General features: G+C 40.9%; 1 protein-coding gene across 2 annotated transcripts in view; it reads right to left on the bottom strand.

The window, feature by feature from the left end:
• Nucleotides 1-18948, bottom strand: part of LOC100879475 (uncharacterized) — a 128215-nt gene that overhangs the window by 42958 nt on the left and 66309 nt on the right. The window contains exon 1 of one of the 2 annotated variants that reach the window (XM_076538052.1): nt 9930-10389. The exons of the other annotated variant lie outside the window; for it this stretch is intronic. Coding sequence (XP_076394167.1) covers nt 9930-10029 — 100 coding nt within the window. The 5' untranslated portion in view covers nt 10030-10389. Of the gene's footprint in view, nt 1-9929; nt 10390-18948 lie in introns of those variants that run through there. 2 annotated transcript variants of the gene reach the window in all.

Genomic DNA, 18948 nt, shown 5'->3' with positions numbered 1-18948 from the left:
TTAAAATAACTCAGTATTTGTTGGTTGTATCAAGAAATGTTTAAACATAAATGTATTATGTTGCACTTGAAGAAATTTATGAGATAAATGCAACTTGGTTCTTTTTTATATTTGATACATTTTGATATGACAAGTTTGCGTTTCTTCAATGTCAGCATCCTTTATTTATTGCTGTGATATAATCAGACAAAATATTGACCTGTGTATTCAATTTTTTAAGTACGATATTTAAAGATGAAAAAAAATTCGTTGTATCAACACGAATTTCAGGTTCGTCTCGATTAACAAGAAGTCGTTTTACGAGTGATTAGCTAATAACAGTAAACATGAAAAGGAACAACTATTGATAAAGGCAGTAATTAGAGATAATCGAAAGTTGCCTCGTTCAACGGAAAATGGACTGTCCCCTCCGTCGAATTGATACGAGTAATTAAACCGACGAGGGACTAGTAATCGCGTCGATTCTGCCATGCGAGCGAGTATGCAGGTCGTCGAGCGTTTCTTGAATGGGGTGAAAACAACCACTGACGCGAGACACCGATTTCAGTGACGCTCTGTTCTGTAAGAAATTTTAGACCGGCGCGATACGAAACAGACGTCGATCAAACTTTCTCCCAAAAACCGTTACCTTACTCTTTCGTCGTACACCTGCGGCTAAATAAGGTTCCATTTCTTCCCTGGACTAGCGGTATAATTCTACTCCTTTTTCGCTTTCTTCGCTTTCACGATCACGAAACCAACGCGAATCGAAACGAGCAAGAGCAAAGAAATTCCGGTTTCGATCAGTAATTAGCTAAACGAATCGATTACAGGGTCGATATATGGACTTATATATATATTTATATAAATGGAACATAAAGTGATTTTGAAAACACTAAAACAGAGCAGATTCCCTGCAGAAGCGGTGGATGTTCAGTAGCGGATGATCAGTTAGATTCAGATGCACTCGCTTCGTGTCGACTACAGATCGACGTCAGTAGAGACGTAAATTTTGAGTAAACTGTATTAGTGTACAGGTGAAAAATAACAGATTTTAAACTATGAACTTTAAGGTTTTGAAAGACTCTTTCAATACTCTATGAGAAGCGACGCGGATGACCAAAAAGGAAGTCTGGGCGTCCACTTATAGAAAAGAGAAACTTGCACCATGGTAACAGTCTCAGGCCCTTTGACCCAATGGTGTCAGTTCAGTTTTCTAACGCAAACAATAGACAGTGTTACACATCGTTTTGCTAATAATCCAACAGGCAAGTTGAAGTAATATTTTTGAGAAGCGTTTAAGATAGAAATAAGTTTGAAATAAATGAAACGTTCAGCATTGTACACGCGCGAACGGTTCGTTCGACGATCGATATCGATGCCTTGCGGTTTATAGCTTCCTGATCGATTTATGGGAGCTTGTTCGACCGGACTCCGACAATTTTGCGGTGGACTCGATGAACTTAGGGATTGCGTGTGAATCACAGTGAAACAGTTATCGGGTTTGATTCGCCCTCGGGCCTAACGGGTTTACTGTTATTGTCCGATACGAAAAGTATCGGTGATCGACCCGCTCAAGGTCGTAAACGCTTCGAGAGAAAGAATAACAGCGAGACAGTTGTGCGAGACATTCATTTTTGAGGTACAATCCATTGGTATTTTTGAGTTTTAGAATTTCCAAATTTTTAAATTCTCAAATTTCCAAATCTCGAAATTTTCATATTTGCAAATTCCAAACTTTCTAAATTCTCAAATTTCTAAATTTCCCAATTCCGAAATTCTCAAATTCCCAGCCGCTCGAAGTCCCAATTTCTCAAATTTCCAAATCCTAAAATCCCCAAATTATTAAATTACCTTGCACCCACATTCTCATATCTCAAAATTTTCAAACTTCTCAAATCCCCAAATCCCCAAATCTCCAAATCCTCAAATCCCTGTATGTACTCACATCATACTCTCACCACAACCGTAAGACAATAAATACGAAATCTACATTAGAAAGTGAAACGATTACACCGTAAATAATTGTCGTTATATCGTGCATTGCCATATTCGTCCGCTACCATTTAACGCGTTAAAAAGCGACGGGATCGTGAAACAGGAAGCTGGCTGGATTGAATTCTGTTCGATATCGTTTGCTAATGGCAATGTTAACAATGGAAACTTCGAGAGCAAACCATTTTAACGAGAACCCGGAGAGTAACCTCTGATTTCGTGCAAAGAATTTAATCAGAGAAACGAATGGATCCCTAAGGGAATCGTTAAAACAAAGTGTGCCGTTCCCGAAGTGAATTTACTCTTCGATGAACGACCTATTGTCCTGTTGCGTTGCTAGCGATCGTTCTTCAAACCCAACAACTTTTCTTCATTTTCAATACTTTCGATTTGTTAACCAACCAGCGATGTGTGTTAATCGCTTTTATCCGTGCATGCGTGGGTGTTTTCAGTAGATTTCAGAATATTGGCGCCTTTCGAAAGGTCAGATTGCAACGATCTTGATTTCTAATGAAATACATGGATTTACCCTGTGAAAGTGAAAAATAGTTCTTCGTGTGTGTTAATTAGTAACTATATTTATCCTCTAATTAGGAGATCTGTATCTGAGTCTTTACTCTTGGACGTTTTTCCGAAACTTTCCACCGAGGAGAGATTCTGGTGACTAAATACCAGATAGTACTGTCTGTGTTAAAAACGGTGGATAGAAATCTCGGCTAGGTCGAACCAACTAGCATTGTCGTGGCATCGATCGTTTTGTTCCTTTTCGATACAGAACAGATTATCTAGGTTAAACCGAGCAATTCATTGCGGTGTTCGTGACGTGTACGTCCAGGGATCGCAATCACGGTGAAACCACGTCACGCGTGCATTTCCGCACGATCCCCGTTAAGAAAATTGATTCTAATGGATTTGAAATTGCCTTCGCCCCTCGCCACTTCTATCATTCCGTTTCGACGATCGATCGCTTTTACGGTAAAGCGTTCGGTGCCGGACAGGATAATACGCGGTGGATGTTTGTTTCTTCGGTCGGCAGCAAAATCAAACGGTCACGTGCTCCTCGCGTTTCTATTCTTCCTGCTAATCGACAATGATTCACCGGTGACCAGCGACGCATTAATTTTACCGATTTCATGCCACTTACGAAATTAACATTAGAAAACGATCATCGCCTACGCGCGTTTATTAACGCGGCGTCGGTAGGCGTCCGTGAAAGGACGCGTGAAATTCGAAATAAAGAGAAGTCGATGTTACGGAGTGTTAGATTATGTTACGGTCGATGTTATGGGGTTCAATTTAAGAAGTTTGTTAGTGGAACTATTTTTATTTTATAAGCTTAGACATGTTAACTCTACGAAGACTGAACTAAGAAGAAACAATTGCACAGTAGAAAATCTGGGAACTTTCAGAAAAGAAAAAGTGAGCCTGGATGTGGAACGTGTATATTATACAGACCTTTAGATGTACGTACTGTCGGAGGTCTATTGATTCTGGTTGGGACGCGTCTACGTTATGACAATAACTGGTACTATATGTGATACATCCTCAAATTCTTACATCCTCAAATCCATACATTCTCAAACCCCTACATCTTCAAATGTTGTCCCTCGCTTGTTGATTTTAGAATTTTAGAGACTTGTATAGGGATTTTGGGATCCAGAGATATTGCGATTTAGGGATATTGGGATTGAGGGATATTGGGATTTAGGGATATTGGGATTTAGAGACATTGAGATTTAGGGCTATTGGGATTTAAGGATATTGGGATTTAGGGATATTGGGATTGAGGGATATTGGGATTTAGGGATAGTGGGATTTAGGGATATTGGGATTTAGAGACATTGCGATTTAGGGCTATTGGGATTTAAGGATATTGGGATTTAGGGATATTAGGATTTAGGGATATTGGGATTTAGGGATAATGGGATTTAGGGACATTGGGATTTAGGGATATTGGGATTTAAGGATATTGGGATTTAGGGATATTGGGATTTAGGGATATTGGGATTTAGGGATATTGGGATTTAGGTTTTTTTTTCATCTAAGGATTTTTTGACCTAGGGATTTTCGGGCTTATGGATTTGGGGATTTTTGGGTCTAGGAATTTGAGGATCTGGGGATTTTGGAATTTAGGGATTTGGATAACTAGGGATCTGGGAATACATTTGCGGGGATCTAGAAATTTTGGGTCTGTGCATGTGGTCTTCTAGAGATTTGAGAATTTAGAAATCTGATGATCTAGTAATTCGGAGATCCAGAATTTTGTATTAATAAAAATTGCAGATGTATGTGTCTATGAATTCGAATACTTATAAATCTAAGAATTGAAAGATAAAAAATTCTAGAATTTGATAATTTGTGTCATTGGACAATCTTTTTGCAATATAAATTGGAGTTTGAAAATATGTGAATTTGCAAATTTGCACACCTAAGAAATTTGAAACGCAATTGGAAATGAAAATTTCGGAATTAGAAGATAATAAGTTTACACGTCTGTTGTACAGTAGTACTATCCAAGTCAAGAGGAGATCTTTCGAACCAGTCTTGTGGCACCAGATAATTATCTTCATCACTTAAAAACAAGAAATTAACGATCCGCTACAGGTTTCGAGTTCATTGATTCGTTTTTGGGACTCTCAGTTCACTTACGGCTGCGGCGATCGCCTCGTTCAATTATTTCCTCCACCTTCTGTGTACCTGGAATGCGGTTGCACGTGAAAAGTTGTTTGTACGGTACCGAGATCGGTTTCCAAGTTTCGAGATTCGGGATTGAAGGTTGCAGGCATGAGTCAGTGTATGATTCAGTGAATTGGATAGTATGAATTTTTCTTTTTAATTATTCGTTTGTGAGAAATTGAAGGTTTCAACCTTAAGCATTTACGTATTGTCTGAGTATAAATCTCCGATTACGATAGACGTGTATTTACGTCCGAACAAAACCATTATCGCAATGTGCAATTTCTTATACGTATTAAAGTATAAGCTAGATAAAGCTTATATACTTTCAAGACGGATAAAAGCTGTATAATCATAACTTGTACAGGTAATCATAAATATATAGTGTATATTTTTAATATTACTTATTTTGCTTCAAACAAAAAGTATTCGTGTATAGTTTCGAAGTGTTTCGTAACTGCAATTTTATTTGGAAAAAAAAAAAAAAATAATATTTCATAAATTATTATTTATCATGAATTTATTATGAAGTAATCGTAAAAATTTCATACGTTATTTCAGAATAACAATTTTTAATTTCGAATAGCTTGTACCAACATATTGTTACCTTCTTGTACCACAACTTAAAATTCTTCCATGTACGTCCATAATTTCAATCAACATTATCCCCCTGACGCAATAAAGCAATTATCGATTACTTAAGCCCCAAAAATCTCTCAAAAGAAAAATAAGATGAATCATGCTCGTGTCATCATCCCGCAACCTCCAATTATTAAAATTGACACATCATCAGACGTTTCAGCGCTCTCATTCATTTTTTACTAAAAAATCACACCGATCGGAGCTCGATTCATTCATTAAATCAGCACACAATGAACAACATGTATTCTCGCTGTTCCAATTTTTCAACGCCAAAGAAGTCAAAGACCGTGCATCATTCACGAGCACGTTTTCTCGCTGAACCGTTAAAGACACACCACACTGCAGCTGGACGGAAACCGAGCTGCATGGAAATACAAGAAGAAGACAAAGATGGAGAAAGGAAGACTGGTGGGCCAAGAACCGGAGACAATCACCATGTCACATCTCGGCAAATTGCTGACAAAACGAACGTCCATTGCAAGAATTTCAACGAGAAATTCTCTTTCAAATCAATGTTGCATCGAAGTTGGTCTAACTGTTGCTTTGAAGTTGACTTTTGTCTAACTTTTGTATTCAAGTTATGTTCTGATTGTTGTATTGAAGTTTTAACCCACTGTTCAAATTGTCTCTTAACCCCGTCTTGCGTAAGTCATTTCTGCAGGACTCACAGAGATAAATTTTACAGCTCACGTTCAAGGATTAGTCTGTTACAAATTAGGGAGAAAATTTACATAAATTGTGAGGGAGGATTATTTTATTTTTTAAATTAACTTGCACTGTCGAGTCTAACTCGTAACGCACTCGTATTTCAGATGTGATCAATTTTACTCGAATTTTTAATATGCTTCAGTTTGGAGTTCAAGTCCAATCACAATTTTCAAGTCAACGATTGCATAATACCATACTGACATAACATTTCAGCTTTTTTCGTCTGTTTTAACATTTTGACTGTAATTAGTTAATTCTGGCTAACATACGTAACAAATAAATCATAGTGCAAAGGGTTGAACTGAAAGTTTCTTTTAACCTAGTCCTGTACATGTCATTCATGTATACATTTTTGTGGGATTCAATTGCAAAGAGAAATCTTATATACATGAGTGAAGACCATTTTGTTCGATCATCACTGACTTATCTTACTGTTTCAACTACTTTAAGGATCTTTAACTTAGATATACTAGTATCTGTAAGATGATACTTAACGATTTGTCACTTTAAAAACAATCTGGATTAAATTGTAACTTTAGTTATGTACATTACTTTATACATGTAAATTTAGTTTATACACAATGCGTCCATGTATTGTTTCTTTTGCGTTCTCCAAAACAACATATAGTTATCCAAAACAGTTCGTGATATTATACTAGAACTTACAAAAGAAAAGCAACAGCAGCAAGAGTAGCCAAAAATAAAGCGACATTAAAAGCAATGTAATCTGAAGGCAGCAGATAAGGTATAAAAGGAGACATAAGTAGTGCAAACGAATTCGGGAGATTTAAACTGTAAATTCGATGAACGATACGCAATACTTCTACAAAAAGAAACGAAACCGGCACGAGCTCGGAAGAAGCAGCGAGCTTTGTATGTAGGTGAGCAAGTTGTTCGACCAGTCGGCGATAAACTGTTATATGCGCTGGCGCTACGCCATCCGCTGGAAGCCTATTTTCAGTGACAATGCCAATGACTGGCGTGTTTGAACAGGAAGATCGAGGAAGAACCGGTAGTGAGTTCAAGGAACCTAGATTATTTGCCAGTGACCGTCCTCTGATTCGTGAGAAGGCTGGAGAACTGATGAACTGTTAGAGAAAAACAGTCGGTTTCTCGATTACTGAAAAGTTCGATTCTTGTCCATTCACGGACGAATAAGGGCATAACCAGTTTCGCGGCGAATGTCCCGTGATTTTTAGCTGGAAGAGTTACGATCGCGCGGGTGCTTCCGAGAGAAAATCCCGTCAGCTTTTAATTCGATGCCGAACAATCGGTCGTTGTATGCAAATATCGGTTTTGCTCGAACGATGAAAACGAGTCTCGATGCGATCCGTAAAATTGCGTGGAAACGAATCGAATTGCACGTGGCCGGTTGCGCAACCGCATTTGAATTTCCATGGTTCGAATGCGATCGCGTTTAGTTATGTGAACGCCGATCTAATTGTTGGGGAAACGCTGAGATTCAAGGATGGTAAACGGCGAGGGATTAAAATCGAGCGAAGCTTAGCCAGCCGTTGAGAGGAAGGAGCGAGAACGTCGCGTTTTCGCGCGAGCAGATACCCATCTAGGTTAAAACACTTTCATCGCTTGACTCTGAACCAGTCAGCAGGGACTTATGATTGATGCGTAGTCACGTTTCCATGAATGTTTCATAGAATCCATGCCGGGCATAGGTTAGTTCCTAATTAACGACTTTCTGTTTCGCGGTTGCCCAACAATGTCGTTACGCCTTTAGGATCGAACGATACTCGGAAACGATTCTCGGTTTCGGTAAAGTGACACTAATTGAGCAGCGTGCCGACTCACGACCGAATCGAACGTCATCAGGTGATCTCGGCAAAATAATTGCTACGCGTATTAATTTACGTCTACGGTATAACAATCAACAATTATACCTGTACACGGTAATCGCGCACGATTTATGGCGCTTTATGACGTTCGAGCGATTTTGCGAACGTCAAACTGACAACAGGGTCAAAGGGAAACTCGAAGGAACATGTCAGATATGGGAGAAACGAGAAATGCCGTAAAAGCGCGTGTTCGATCGAGATTTCCAACACGTGTCAGGTCTCGTGCCTTAGCGAGTACAACAGCCCGAGGAAATTAGATCCAAATACATCATTCCCAGCACGCGGAGTTTTTCTCGAAACCTCTATTTTGTCATTCTGAAGTGTATCGAAAGTCGTGCACTTTGTGGAGGGTTTAACATAAAAAAGTTCTTCGCGATTATCGAGTTATCTGTCTACGACAAAAATTGTTATTATGAAACTTTCAGTACAATTTGCTACAATGTTTAATGAATTTTTGTGGAGTATTTTAGAATCGCTGTTATCACCCAAATATAATTGTTCAGTCCAAGATGGACTAAGGTTGCAGAAATGTGTACAATTATGAAGATGTAAAACCTGCCAGTTTCTTATATAGTCACGTTGCTCGAAGACATATAAATTATCAATATCGACCCAACTGAAGAGGATGAAAAGCAGCATGAAAACTAGTACATTGTTTCTAGCTGTCAGCACGAAGATTGAGAACTTGTCAGTTATCATCAGATTGCAGTTTGATAGATTTATGATGTATTATGACTTATTTCATGCTGTTTGATTGATGTATGATTAAAGTCCACAAATAAACGTAAGATTCTATAGACTGTGATCCTCATATCAATTTATTCATCTGGATATGTTGTAAATGAATTAACATCCATAGTTTAACTATACACGAAAACGGTTAGTCCCAAGAACTCATGTAACTATGACATCCTATTGCATAGAACCCATAAAAAATTTCCTCAGCTACAAATTTCATAATAACCATTTTTGTCGTAAAATTGACAGATAACGATATTCACGAATAACTACATATATTTTACCTTTGGATTTCTAGCAGGAGTCATATAATTGCGGACTTTCGACATACTGCTTGAAATAAATGTCCATACAAGAATGCAGCTCGCTGGGAATTATTCCGTCGAGAAATCCTGTTCTCCCTGGACTGACCTGCTACTGTCGTCATTCTTATCCTGTCGCTCCCTCAGATGCATACACGAGATTCCACGTTTACTCGGCACGCCGTTCGCGGTTCAGTTCGTAACAGCAGAATTTCACGTGGTGCGCGCACGTCTCTCTTTCCCGCCAAAAGATCCTGCGATCGTCCTCGTTCATCCTTAAACTTTTCGCGCGGCTGCGCGGCTCTGTCACTCGCAACGTGTTCCAAGATACAAGGCTGGCGCTATGATTCCTAGGACGTGGGAAAAAGAACGTCCACGTGAAACGCACTAGCGGCTTCGTAACGCGTGTACTGCCACCAGCCCGAAGAATCAGACGTTCGAACGTCCCTTTGTTCGTTCGAGACACGAAGCACCAGTTGCAGTACGGCACACTTAGGTAGCGAGTGAAATCGATTCAAGGGACAATAACCTAGTCTGACCTTTACTCTGACATTTATCAAAGCGATTTGTTTTTGCAAGTTTGAAAACCAGCGGGAGAGACTCCGTGGGAAAAACGTGATCGTCCTTGCTGCTGTTCGGTACAACCTCGTCACTGTTAGATCCACGGGACCACGCTTCGTGACACATCACCGTGTTTCACTGCCATGTCGGTTCGCACAGTTCGAGATAAACACAAGATCACTCGCGACCAGGTCTGTCGCGTGGAGCGAGCAGACAGAAATCGTGGAAAAACGGGTTGAGCGCGTAGCAGGAGAAGCAGGAAGAGAGTGGAAGCACCGGTCGAGAACGAGGAAGAAGAAGAAGAAGAAGAAGCGAAGGAAGGTCGAAGACCGTGAATCGAGAGGAAGGATGATAGCGGTGCAAGCGCGTGCAGGAAATGGAACGAGGCAAGAGGAGCAACGAGGAAGGTTAACGAAGCAAGTGATGGTAGGCGAAAGAAGAGCAGAGTAGAAGAGCAGAAGAAGAGAAGATGACTCACCGCTCTTCCTGCCGGAGGTTTGCGTGACGCGTACAGCGGCCGAGATCCTGGTAAATGCGAGGATCGCCACTAGGACGATTATCGATCGATCACCGAACATGACGGGGAAGTTCTCTTCGAGGCTGTCTCGAAACTAGATCTCCAACTTGGCGAGACTTGCTGAGGCAATGGCTCAGCGCCGACTGAGACGTTCTTTGTGCTCGCCGCTCTATCTCGACTGTCACTTCTCTCTCGTCGAGTTTCACACCGTCGTCGTCGTCCTGTATCCCCAGGGAGCGAGAAACTACTACCACCACGCCGACGGACGATGACGGACCGCGCGAGGTCACTTGGACGATATACCCCGAAATCCGGCGGTGGCACGCGTTCCCTTCGTATATCGCTTCTTATCCGACTAAGTGGTGATCCGGCATGTGCTCTTGTACACCTATTTAAAACCTCGAGCTCCACCTCGAGCTGGTTACTATTGGCTCCTGCCCCAATTCCTTGTCCAATGGTGCACTGTGCCGCGCGTTCACCTCCTTTTCGGAACCGAGAACTCACGAAGCCGATCTGGAGTGGTGGCAGAAAGTGTCGGCTAGTAGGTGGTAGGTGGTAGCAACATCGGGTAGGTGGTATAATATCTCCGGATGTTTGGGGAAGGCGCCGCGGCTAATAATGAGCCACCGACGACTGGAAAAGTGACGTTCAAGTTCCCCCTTCGCTTTGGATCGCGTTCCGACTACGCTCGATGAAGGTGAAGGGGGTTTTAGGTGGGGTACAAGATCGCTCGGCTAGGCTTTGGCTTTCCTTGCGCCCTTCTACCGGTGCTCGCTTCACCGTCTATCGGACCGTCTGACTCCGTTCGTGGAGGGGTACCTAGCCGTTTACGCTTCTGGGCTACACGACGTTCTACGATCTTTCAGAAGCTTCCTTGGAACCGACACATGCTCCACGGTCCGCTTCGTGGCATTTCGTACCTTTTTCCATCGGCGAGGTACCTTGACAATGAGCTATGATTCTTTGGCCTCTCTTCCTCTTTTTCATTCGGCCGTTCCAGCCTGTGGAAACTTTATCGATTCCAGTTCGACGGATATGTAACCAGCGGATATATCTGCAGATCTAACTATAAATATCTGTGGACAGGTACCATTTATTGCTCGCTGAAAAATCGTTGGATCGGCGAACGTGAACGGCTTACTATGAGCTACGTAGGTTTCGAAAGTGGCCGAATAACGCGCGACCGTAGGCAAGATTTATTCAAGTAGTACGCATATTTACCGGAGCTTATGGATCGGCTACGAAATTTTCGCTCCGCCGCTCGATCATGTCTTCGATTTCTCCTTTCCACTTTTTCCTCCGGACAAAAAATACATCTCGGTCCGCTTTAACGATCGGACTCGGTTTTAGGTACAAACGAGCGGAACAACATCGATCGCCGTTCAACGTATCAGTCTCCAGCGGTGTGAAGTATTTTTATTGAGTTGTCAAACGCGAGAAACATGGAATGCCGAATTCGTTACGGCGCCAGCATTTTCTACCTCTAATCAGCCGGACCTCCAAAGTCGACAACAGAAGCATCTCGAATCCTTTCGACGCTTCCTTATGGTTTACCATTCGTTAAACTCACCGGAATAGCAGCTCTCGGAAACGTGACGCTTCGCAATTGATCGACGAAATTAATCACCGTCGTTCCAGGAATTGAAACGTTAACGGGAGTCTAACATTAACGTGGATTTTTGAAACACCCGCTGGTTGACGTAACAGTTCGTTTATCGATCTTAAATCGACGAAATTTTATAGCGGCAGATCTGAGGTATCGATTCAGGTATGGATCGACGTCACGAAGTTTATTGGGTGTTTACAGAAGTTTCATTTTGTTCTTCCTATCTGGAGGTATTATTACACTTTATGTATTTAGAGTAGATTTAAACACTACGGACGTTTTATGCATTCATGATATATCGAAGTCTGCGAAGCGCAAATAAATCAAGTAATCTGCTGGGTCTACAGATTAAATGATTTATGTTTATTTTTCAGACTTTGATAAATGCAGAAACATCCGTGGTGTAATTATTCTTACAATCAGCTGGCGTAAAAGTATATGAAATCTAGAACTAGAGAAGTAAGTAATCTCGGTAAAAAATCTTGTTCCGGAGCTGATATAATGGTCATAAGCAATTAGATTTTCTATAATCTGCGATTATAATTTTGTAGAATACTTGTAGGACGAAATGTTGGAATTTCAATGGAAGTTTGAACGAGACAGAAAGGTCGAAGAAATCTGAGTTTTAATAAAGATTGTCGCGATGAAATAGTGATACGGTTAAAAATAGCACCGCGACGTGTCTGACCGCACACGGCCATTTTCACTTGGTAGTCAAGGCGTTAATTGTTTCCCGTCTGTTTACTTTTGACATAGCGAAACGAGACACCTGTTGCAGGACGATCGAAGCGGAAATTTAGCGAGCAGTGGCCAGCAGTTTCGAATGTGTCGAAAGGATCCGCTACTTTAATGCAACCTCAATGGAGTGCATTCATGTAGTGCACACACGCTCAGCGGGTGTTTAAAAAGAAAGCTCGAAAATACAGTAGAGTCTCGTTATATTGCCAACAGCAAATTTGCAAAATGTATCTTATAAAATCAAGACATTGATTCGACTCGAAAATCAAGACATTAATTTTCTCTTTCAATATCGCATTGTCTCTGCCTCTATGTGCACAACAATAGAAGGGTAAATTGCACTGAAGTTCGTGAGAAAACGGTGATATAACGAGAACCACTGTAACGAGGATACAAAATGACGAAGGAAGTGATATTTCGTGTCTCTTGACAAATTTCGATGGGGTTTTATTTCGAACATATTATAGACTTCTCATCTATAAATAGAGCTGCATTGCAGAAATGGCACTGTTTTTAATATTACAGTCGGACGTTTTCTACGCTGGAATGTATGACATACATATTACAGGGAACGTTTTTGCTCATTCCACAGCATATGTTCAAGTTTCTGTACCGCGGTAGAATAAAAAAACTGACAGATTAGCAGCTTTATACAGTCGATCTCCTGCGAAGTTTACCGGGTATTCAGAATTCTGGAATGTGAGAAAGGTCGTCCAAGTCAATTAATTACGGGTAGCTTAATGCACTCATTTATCTCCGGTGACTACTTCTTGATACGTGAAAATACTAGGTATTTAGTATATTATTTTATGTGTATTTACAAATTTAGGTAAAGTAAGAATTGTAATTTAGACAAATGTGGAGATGGGGAAATATCGTAATGGGGGAATATGGAGATGGAGGAATATCGAAGTGGGGAAATATTGAAATGGGCAAATATCGAGATGGGGAAATATGGAAGAGGGGAAATATCGAAATGGGGAAATATGGAAGTGGGGAAATATCGAAATGGGGAAATATGGAAGTGGGGAAATATCGAAATGGAGAAATATGGAAGTGGGAAAATATCAAAATGGGGAAATATGGAAGTGGGGAAATATCGAAATGGGGAAATATGGAAGTGGGGAAATATCGAAATGGAGAAATATGGAAGTGGGAAAATATCGAAATGGGGAAATATGGAAGTGGGGAAATATCGAAATGGGGAAATATGGAAGTGGGGAAATATCGAAATGGGGAAATATGGAAGTGGGAAAATATCGAAATAGGGAAATATGGAAGTGGGAAAATATCGAAATGGGGAAATATTGGAATGAGGAAATATAGAAAAATGAAAATGTATAAATTTAGAATGGAATCGAAAAAGCCACATGATTCAGTAACATTCTCCATGAAGCAGAATTTCAACAGTCTCGAACACGAAGTATATCAAGTGCCAATTGGCATCGATCACCGCCGCTCGTGAATTCCCTTTCGATTTCCATGGAAATCGAGCGAACACGACCAAGTCGAGCCGTTAATAAAACCTTCGGATTTTCTGCCCATACGGTTGTTGAGATGCCGCACGTGTCCGATCTAAATCACTTTTCACTGGCACGCTTCGCACGCTCAACGCAACGTGCTTTCCTTCGCAGCTTTCCTTTTCAGAGAGAAAAGCGCTCTGGATTCACCGGCAAACGCATTCGCGAGTTTCCTCGCTTCCGGCGTTATTTCGCCTTACTAATTATCCCGTTTCATCGTTTTGCTTTTGTTGTGATCACTGCTTTGCGCGTCGCTTTACGCGCGTGTCTTGCACGTATTACCGTCATAAAAGAACGTTTCATTATTTTATACAAGCATTTTCTTCGACGAAGAAATACTTGCTCACATTTTTCTTCTTTTTTGGATATCTTGTGTGAAAGTTTTGTGATGGTAGAAAGGTTTTGAGAGGTAATTTTTGTGGGAGAATTTTGAATTCAGTTGAGAGACAGAGGAAGATAGAGTTCACTATAATATTTTCGAAGTTTCAAATTTACAAATTTTTCAAGTTCTAAATTTTTTTTTTGTAATTTCAAGATTAATAGCTTTTTCAGTATTTAGGTTTATATATTTTTAAATTTCTAAATTTCTAAATTTCTAAATTTTAAGTTTTCAAGTTTCCAAATTTCTAAATTTCAAAATTACCAAGTTTCCAAATTTCTAAATCTGCAAATTCCCAAGTTCCTAAATCCCTAAATACCATAATTCGAAAAATACCTTTCTCAATCCCCAAACTCCCAAGTTCCTATATCCTTAAATTCCCAAATTCACAAATCCCCAAATTTCTATAATCCCAAGTACCTACCATCTCAAAATGTCTCAGTACCCAAATTCCCCACTTCCCAACTCCCCAGATAAACTTACAAACCATCATCCTTCCATCCCTCCCCACCCTAAAATTCCATAACCTTCAAATACCACAATCTCACAAAACATCATCTTACAACCCTGCAAGAAGATTTCCAACATTTTTCAACCTCCACCATAGTACATCACTTGGATCATTTTTTATCCCCGCAGTGTTTATCGTCCTCGTCCCCCTTGTTTAAGGACCTCGTTTGGTCGCATCGCGCAAATTCCACGTCGTTTCTCTCGCAACAACGATTCAGGTCTTCATCGCGATTGTCACGCTAATTTAACAATTAACCAATTCCCTGAGCATCGAACAAAAAAAAAACGGAACATTATTTCATAATAAGCCAGACTTTCACGAGGTGGCAAAAACTAGTTGGCCGTTGATAAACCAAGTGACCAGACGATTCTTGCTTTTTCGCTAAATTCACAACGGAGAAAGTGTAAATTAAACCAGAATTCAATGACGCACAATCTCGACCAATTATATTCGTATTTTGTGTCGTGTCAAAAATGTCTTGCGTCTAGGACATATTTGTGCGCTAGATCGTGGTTTCAAATGTTGGAACAACTTTCTGCGCCGGTTTAACGGACACGGTCTTTGGAACGAAAGAAAATGAACAAGTTTGCCGGCAACTCGCCGATAACCTTAGCCAATTGCACTTTCTGTTATAATTAACGCATTAGGGTGCTATTTTTTTTCTCCGAGATATTAAGTAGAACGGCGGTACTTTTTTATAATGCAAGCTGGAAGCAATCGTAACTTCGATATTTTAATGTTTGGAGCAGGTTTGAGTTTTTAGAGAGACAACTTTTATGACGGTTGTGCTGTGCTGTTATTTATGCTACTGCATTAGAGTGGTCAAATCGAACTGGTAATTTCGGTTGGTTTTCTAACTTAGATTTTGTTTAAAAATTTGTGGATGTTGAAAATTTTAGCTTTTGGAGAGTTTGGAAATTTGGGTGATTGAGACTTTGATGATTTGGGGATTTTTGAATTTGATAATTTTTTGGATTTTTGGATTTGGGAATTTGGAAATTTAGAAATTTGAACTAGGGAATTTTAGAACTAGGAAATTTAGAATTTGGGGTGATTGGGAATTAGGGAATTCGGGAACTAGAGAGATAGGGAACTAGGGGGATTTGGGAACTAGAGAGATTGGGAAATAGGGAATTTTGAAACTAGGGAGATTGGGAACTAGGAAATTTCGAATTTGGGGTGATTGGGAATTAGGGAATTCGGGAACTAGAGAGATAGGAAACTAGGGGAATTTGGGAACTAGAGAGATTGGGAAATAGGGAATTTGGGAACTAGGGAGATTGGGAACTAGGGGAATTTGGGAACTAAAGAGATTGGGAACTAGAGAATTTTGGAACTAGGGAGATTGGAAACTAGGAAATTTAGAATCTGGGGTGCTTGGGAATTAGAGAATTCGGGAACTAGAGAGATAGGGAATTAGGGGAATTTGGGAAATAGGGAATTTGAGAACTAGGGAAATTAGGAACTTGCGAATTTAGGAACTAGGAAGATTGGGAACTTGGGAGTTTGGGAACTATGGAATTTGGAATCTAGGGAATATGGAAATTTGGAAATTTGGCAACTAAGGAATTTGGGTGCTTGGAGAATTTTATATTAAAAGATATAAAAAGGAATTGGGCATAATCTATAAAACCAGAAAAATGTCGAAGACAACATTCCCCAGAGCAGTCCTTCAAAGAAATCCTTTTGTTTGCCCCACACATTCAAATGATCAATCCGAACGCGGCCAAATGTTTCCATCTAGCTCAGAACCGTAAAATATCTGTTTACCTTGCGGAAAGGTTTCTTGCCCGTGGTAACAACGAAGTACGTTCAATTATTCTCTGTTGGACCGTATACCTCGGTAACAAGAAACAAGCGACAATCATTAATGTTGTAATTTTCCATGAACAGCTGATTGACAGCCGTGTCCGCGAAAATATGTATCATTTTCCATCACGGTGCATGCGACCGCGCTCGTTTCATCATAGAATTGCTCCACGTTTAACGAACTTCTTGCCACGATTTCCTTTGCAATTATTCAGCAATCCGACTGAATTTTTCGATCGAAGGTAAATGTACCATGTAACTCGGTGCGGGGCTCGTTACAACTTCCACGCGTTGTCTTTAACGTATCGCGGTTAATTAATAACAAGGGCCAATACGATGCAGACACTGACGTTAATTATCGGACATTTCATGCCGATATTGCCACATGACAATTGTTGACAAGTAGCCTGCCACACCCGCCGGTATTAACTCTTTGGAAAACGAATAGCTAGTTATAGTGGTCAATTTTTTTCATCGTTTTGATGGATTAGGTAATTGCGTTCACATGTTTCCTCATAATAATATTAGGTAATACTGTAATGTTAGTGTACACTTTTTTATAGTGTCGATATAATATGGAAGCGGTACACGGGTGATGTAGACTGCTTAACGAATATGTATCAAGTAAGATTCATAGTTGAGTTCATATATGCGATACTCTCGAAGGCGATAGTGGTGTAGGTGATACTATGAGTGTATAGTGTAATGGTAATATAGAAAGTAGTCACACAATGCGAGGGTTATTCAGTCTATGGACTATAAAGCAAGCTGAGTATACAACGCGTCGACTGTAGTACGTCCAGGCGATACGATGCACTGACTATACAACGCGAGAACTTTATAACGTTGGACTATTCTACGTGTAAGCTATATAACGCGTCGACTATGCAACACGTTGACAGGTTAAGGCACTGTCAGTACACTACGTCGACAGTGTAAGGCGCTGGCAGTACACCACGTGGGATATACAACGCGTCGACTATACAATACATGAACTATGCAACGCGTTGGCTATACGCGCGTGGATCACTCAACGCGTCGAATGTACGGCGCGTGGGCTTCTCAATGCGTCGACTGTACGGCGCGTGGACTACTCAACGCGTCGACTATACAACGCATGAACTACGCAACGCGTCGACTATACAGCGCGTGGGCTTCTTAATGCGTCGACTGTACGGCGCATGGACTACTCAACGCGTCGACTATACAACGCATGAACTACGCAACGCGTCGACTATACGCGCGTGGATCACTCAACGCGTCGAATGTACGGCGCATGGACTACTCAACGCATCGACTATACAACGCATGAACTACGCAACGCGTCGACTATACGGCGCGTGGGCTTCTCAATGCGTCGACTGTACGGCACATGGACTACACAACGCGTCGACTATACAACGCATGAACTACGCAACGCGTCGACTATACGGCGCGTGGGCTTCTCAATGCGTCGACTGTACGGCGCATGGACTACACAACGCGTCGACTATACAACGCATGAACTACGTAACGCGTCGACTATACGGCGCGTGGGCTTCTTAATGCGTTGACTGTACGGCGCATGGATTACACAACGCGTCGACTATACAACGCATGAACTACGCAACGCGTCGACTATACGGCGCGTGGGCTTCTTAATGCGTCCACTCTATAGCACATGGACTACTCAACGCGTCGACTATACAATGCATGAACTACGCAACGCGTCGACTATACCGAGCGTGGGCTATGCATCGCATTGACTATACGGCGCATGGACTACTCGATGCGTCGACTACACAACGCATTGACTATACGGCGCATCAAATACACCACGCGTCGACCATACGGTACGTCACTACACTACAGCGTGGACTACACTACACGTCGACTGTACTAGAGCGCGGACAACACAGTACGCGTCGACTACATTAGAGCGTGGACTACACAACGCGTCGACTACGTAACACACTGCCTATACGGTGCGTCAAATATACAACGCTTGAATTATATAATGCATCCACTACTTAATGCATCGAATATACGAAGCGTCAAATACACAACGCATAGACTATACAACACGTCGACTACACAACGCGCCCATTATACAACATGTGGACTATACAACACATAGAATACGTAACGCAACGAATATAGATGTTCTCAAATTTTTCAAACATGTAATCCCTAAATTTCCAATTACCCAAATCTTCAAATTCTTAAATTCTTAAATTTCAAACCTAGGACTTTCAATATCCCAAATTTCCACCCTCAAGCTCCCCTAAAAATTTCCCCAAAATCTCCCAATTCTCAAAATCTACAAATTTCCTCAAAATCTCTGCCTCTAATATTTAGGGACTTAACGTTTCTGACTTTCGAATCCATGAATTCTCAAGTTTCCTATCTGTCGTCAATTAAGCTGGCAGTAATAAGGT

This window comes from Megachile rotundata, chromosome 1, assembly GCF_050947335.1.
Source record: "Megachile rotundata isolate GNS110a chromosome 1, iyMegRotu1, whole genome shotgun sequence".
In the NCBI taxonomy this organism is placed as follows: Eukaryota; Metazoa; Arthropoda; class Insecta; order Hymenoptera; family Megachilidae; genus Megachile; species Megachile rotundata.
Note: the sequence above shows the minus strand (reverse complement) of the source record. Positions and strands in the feature narration are given on the sequence as shown.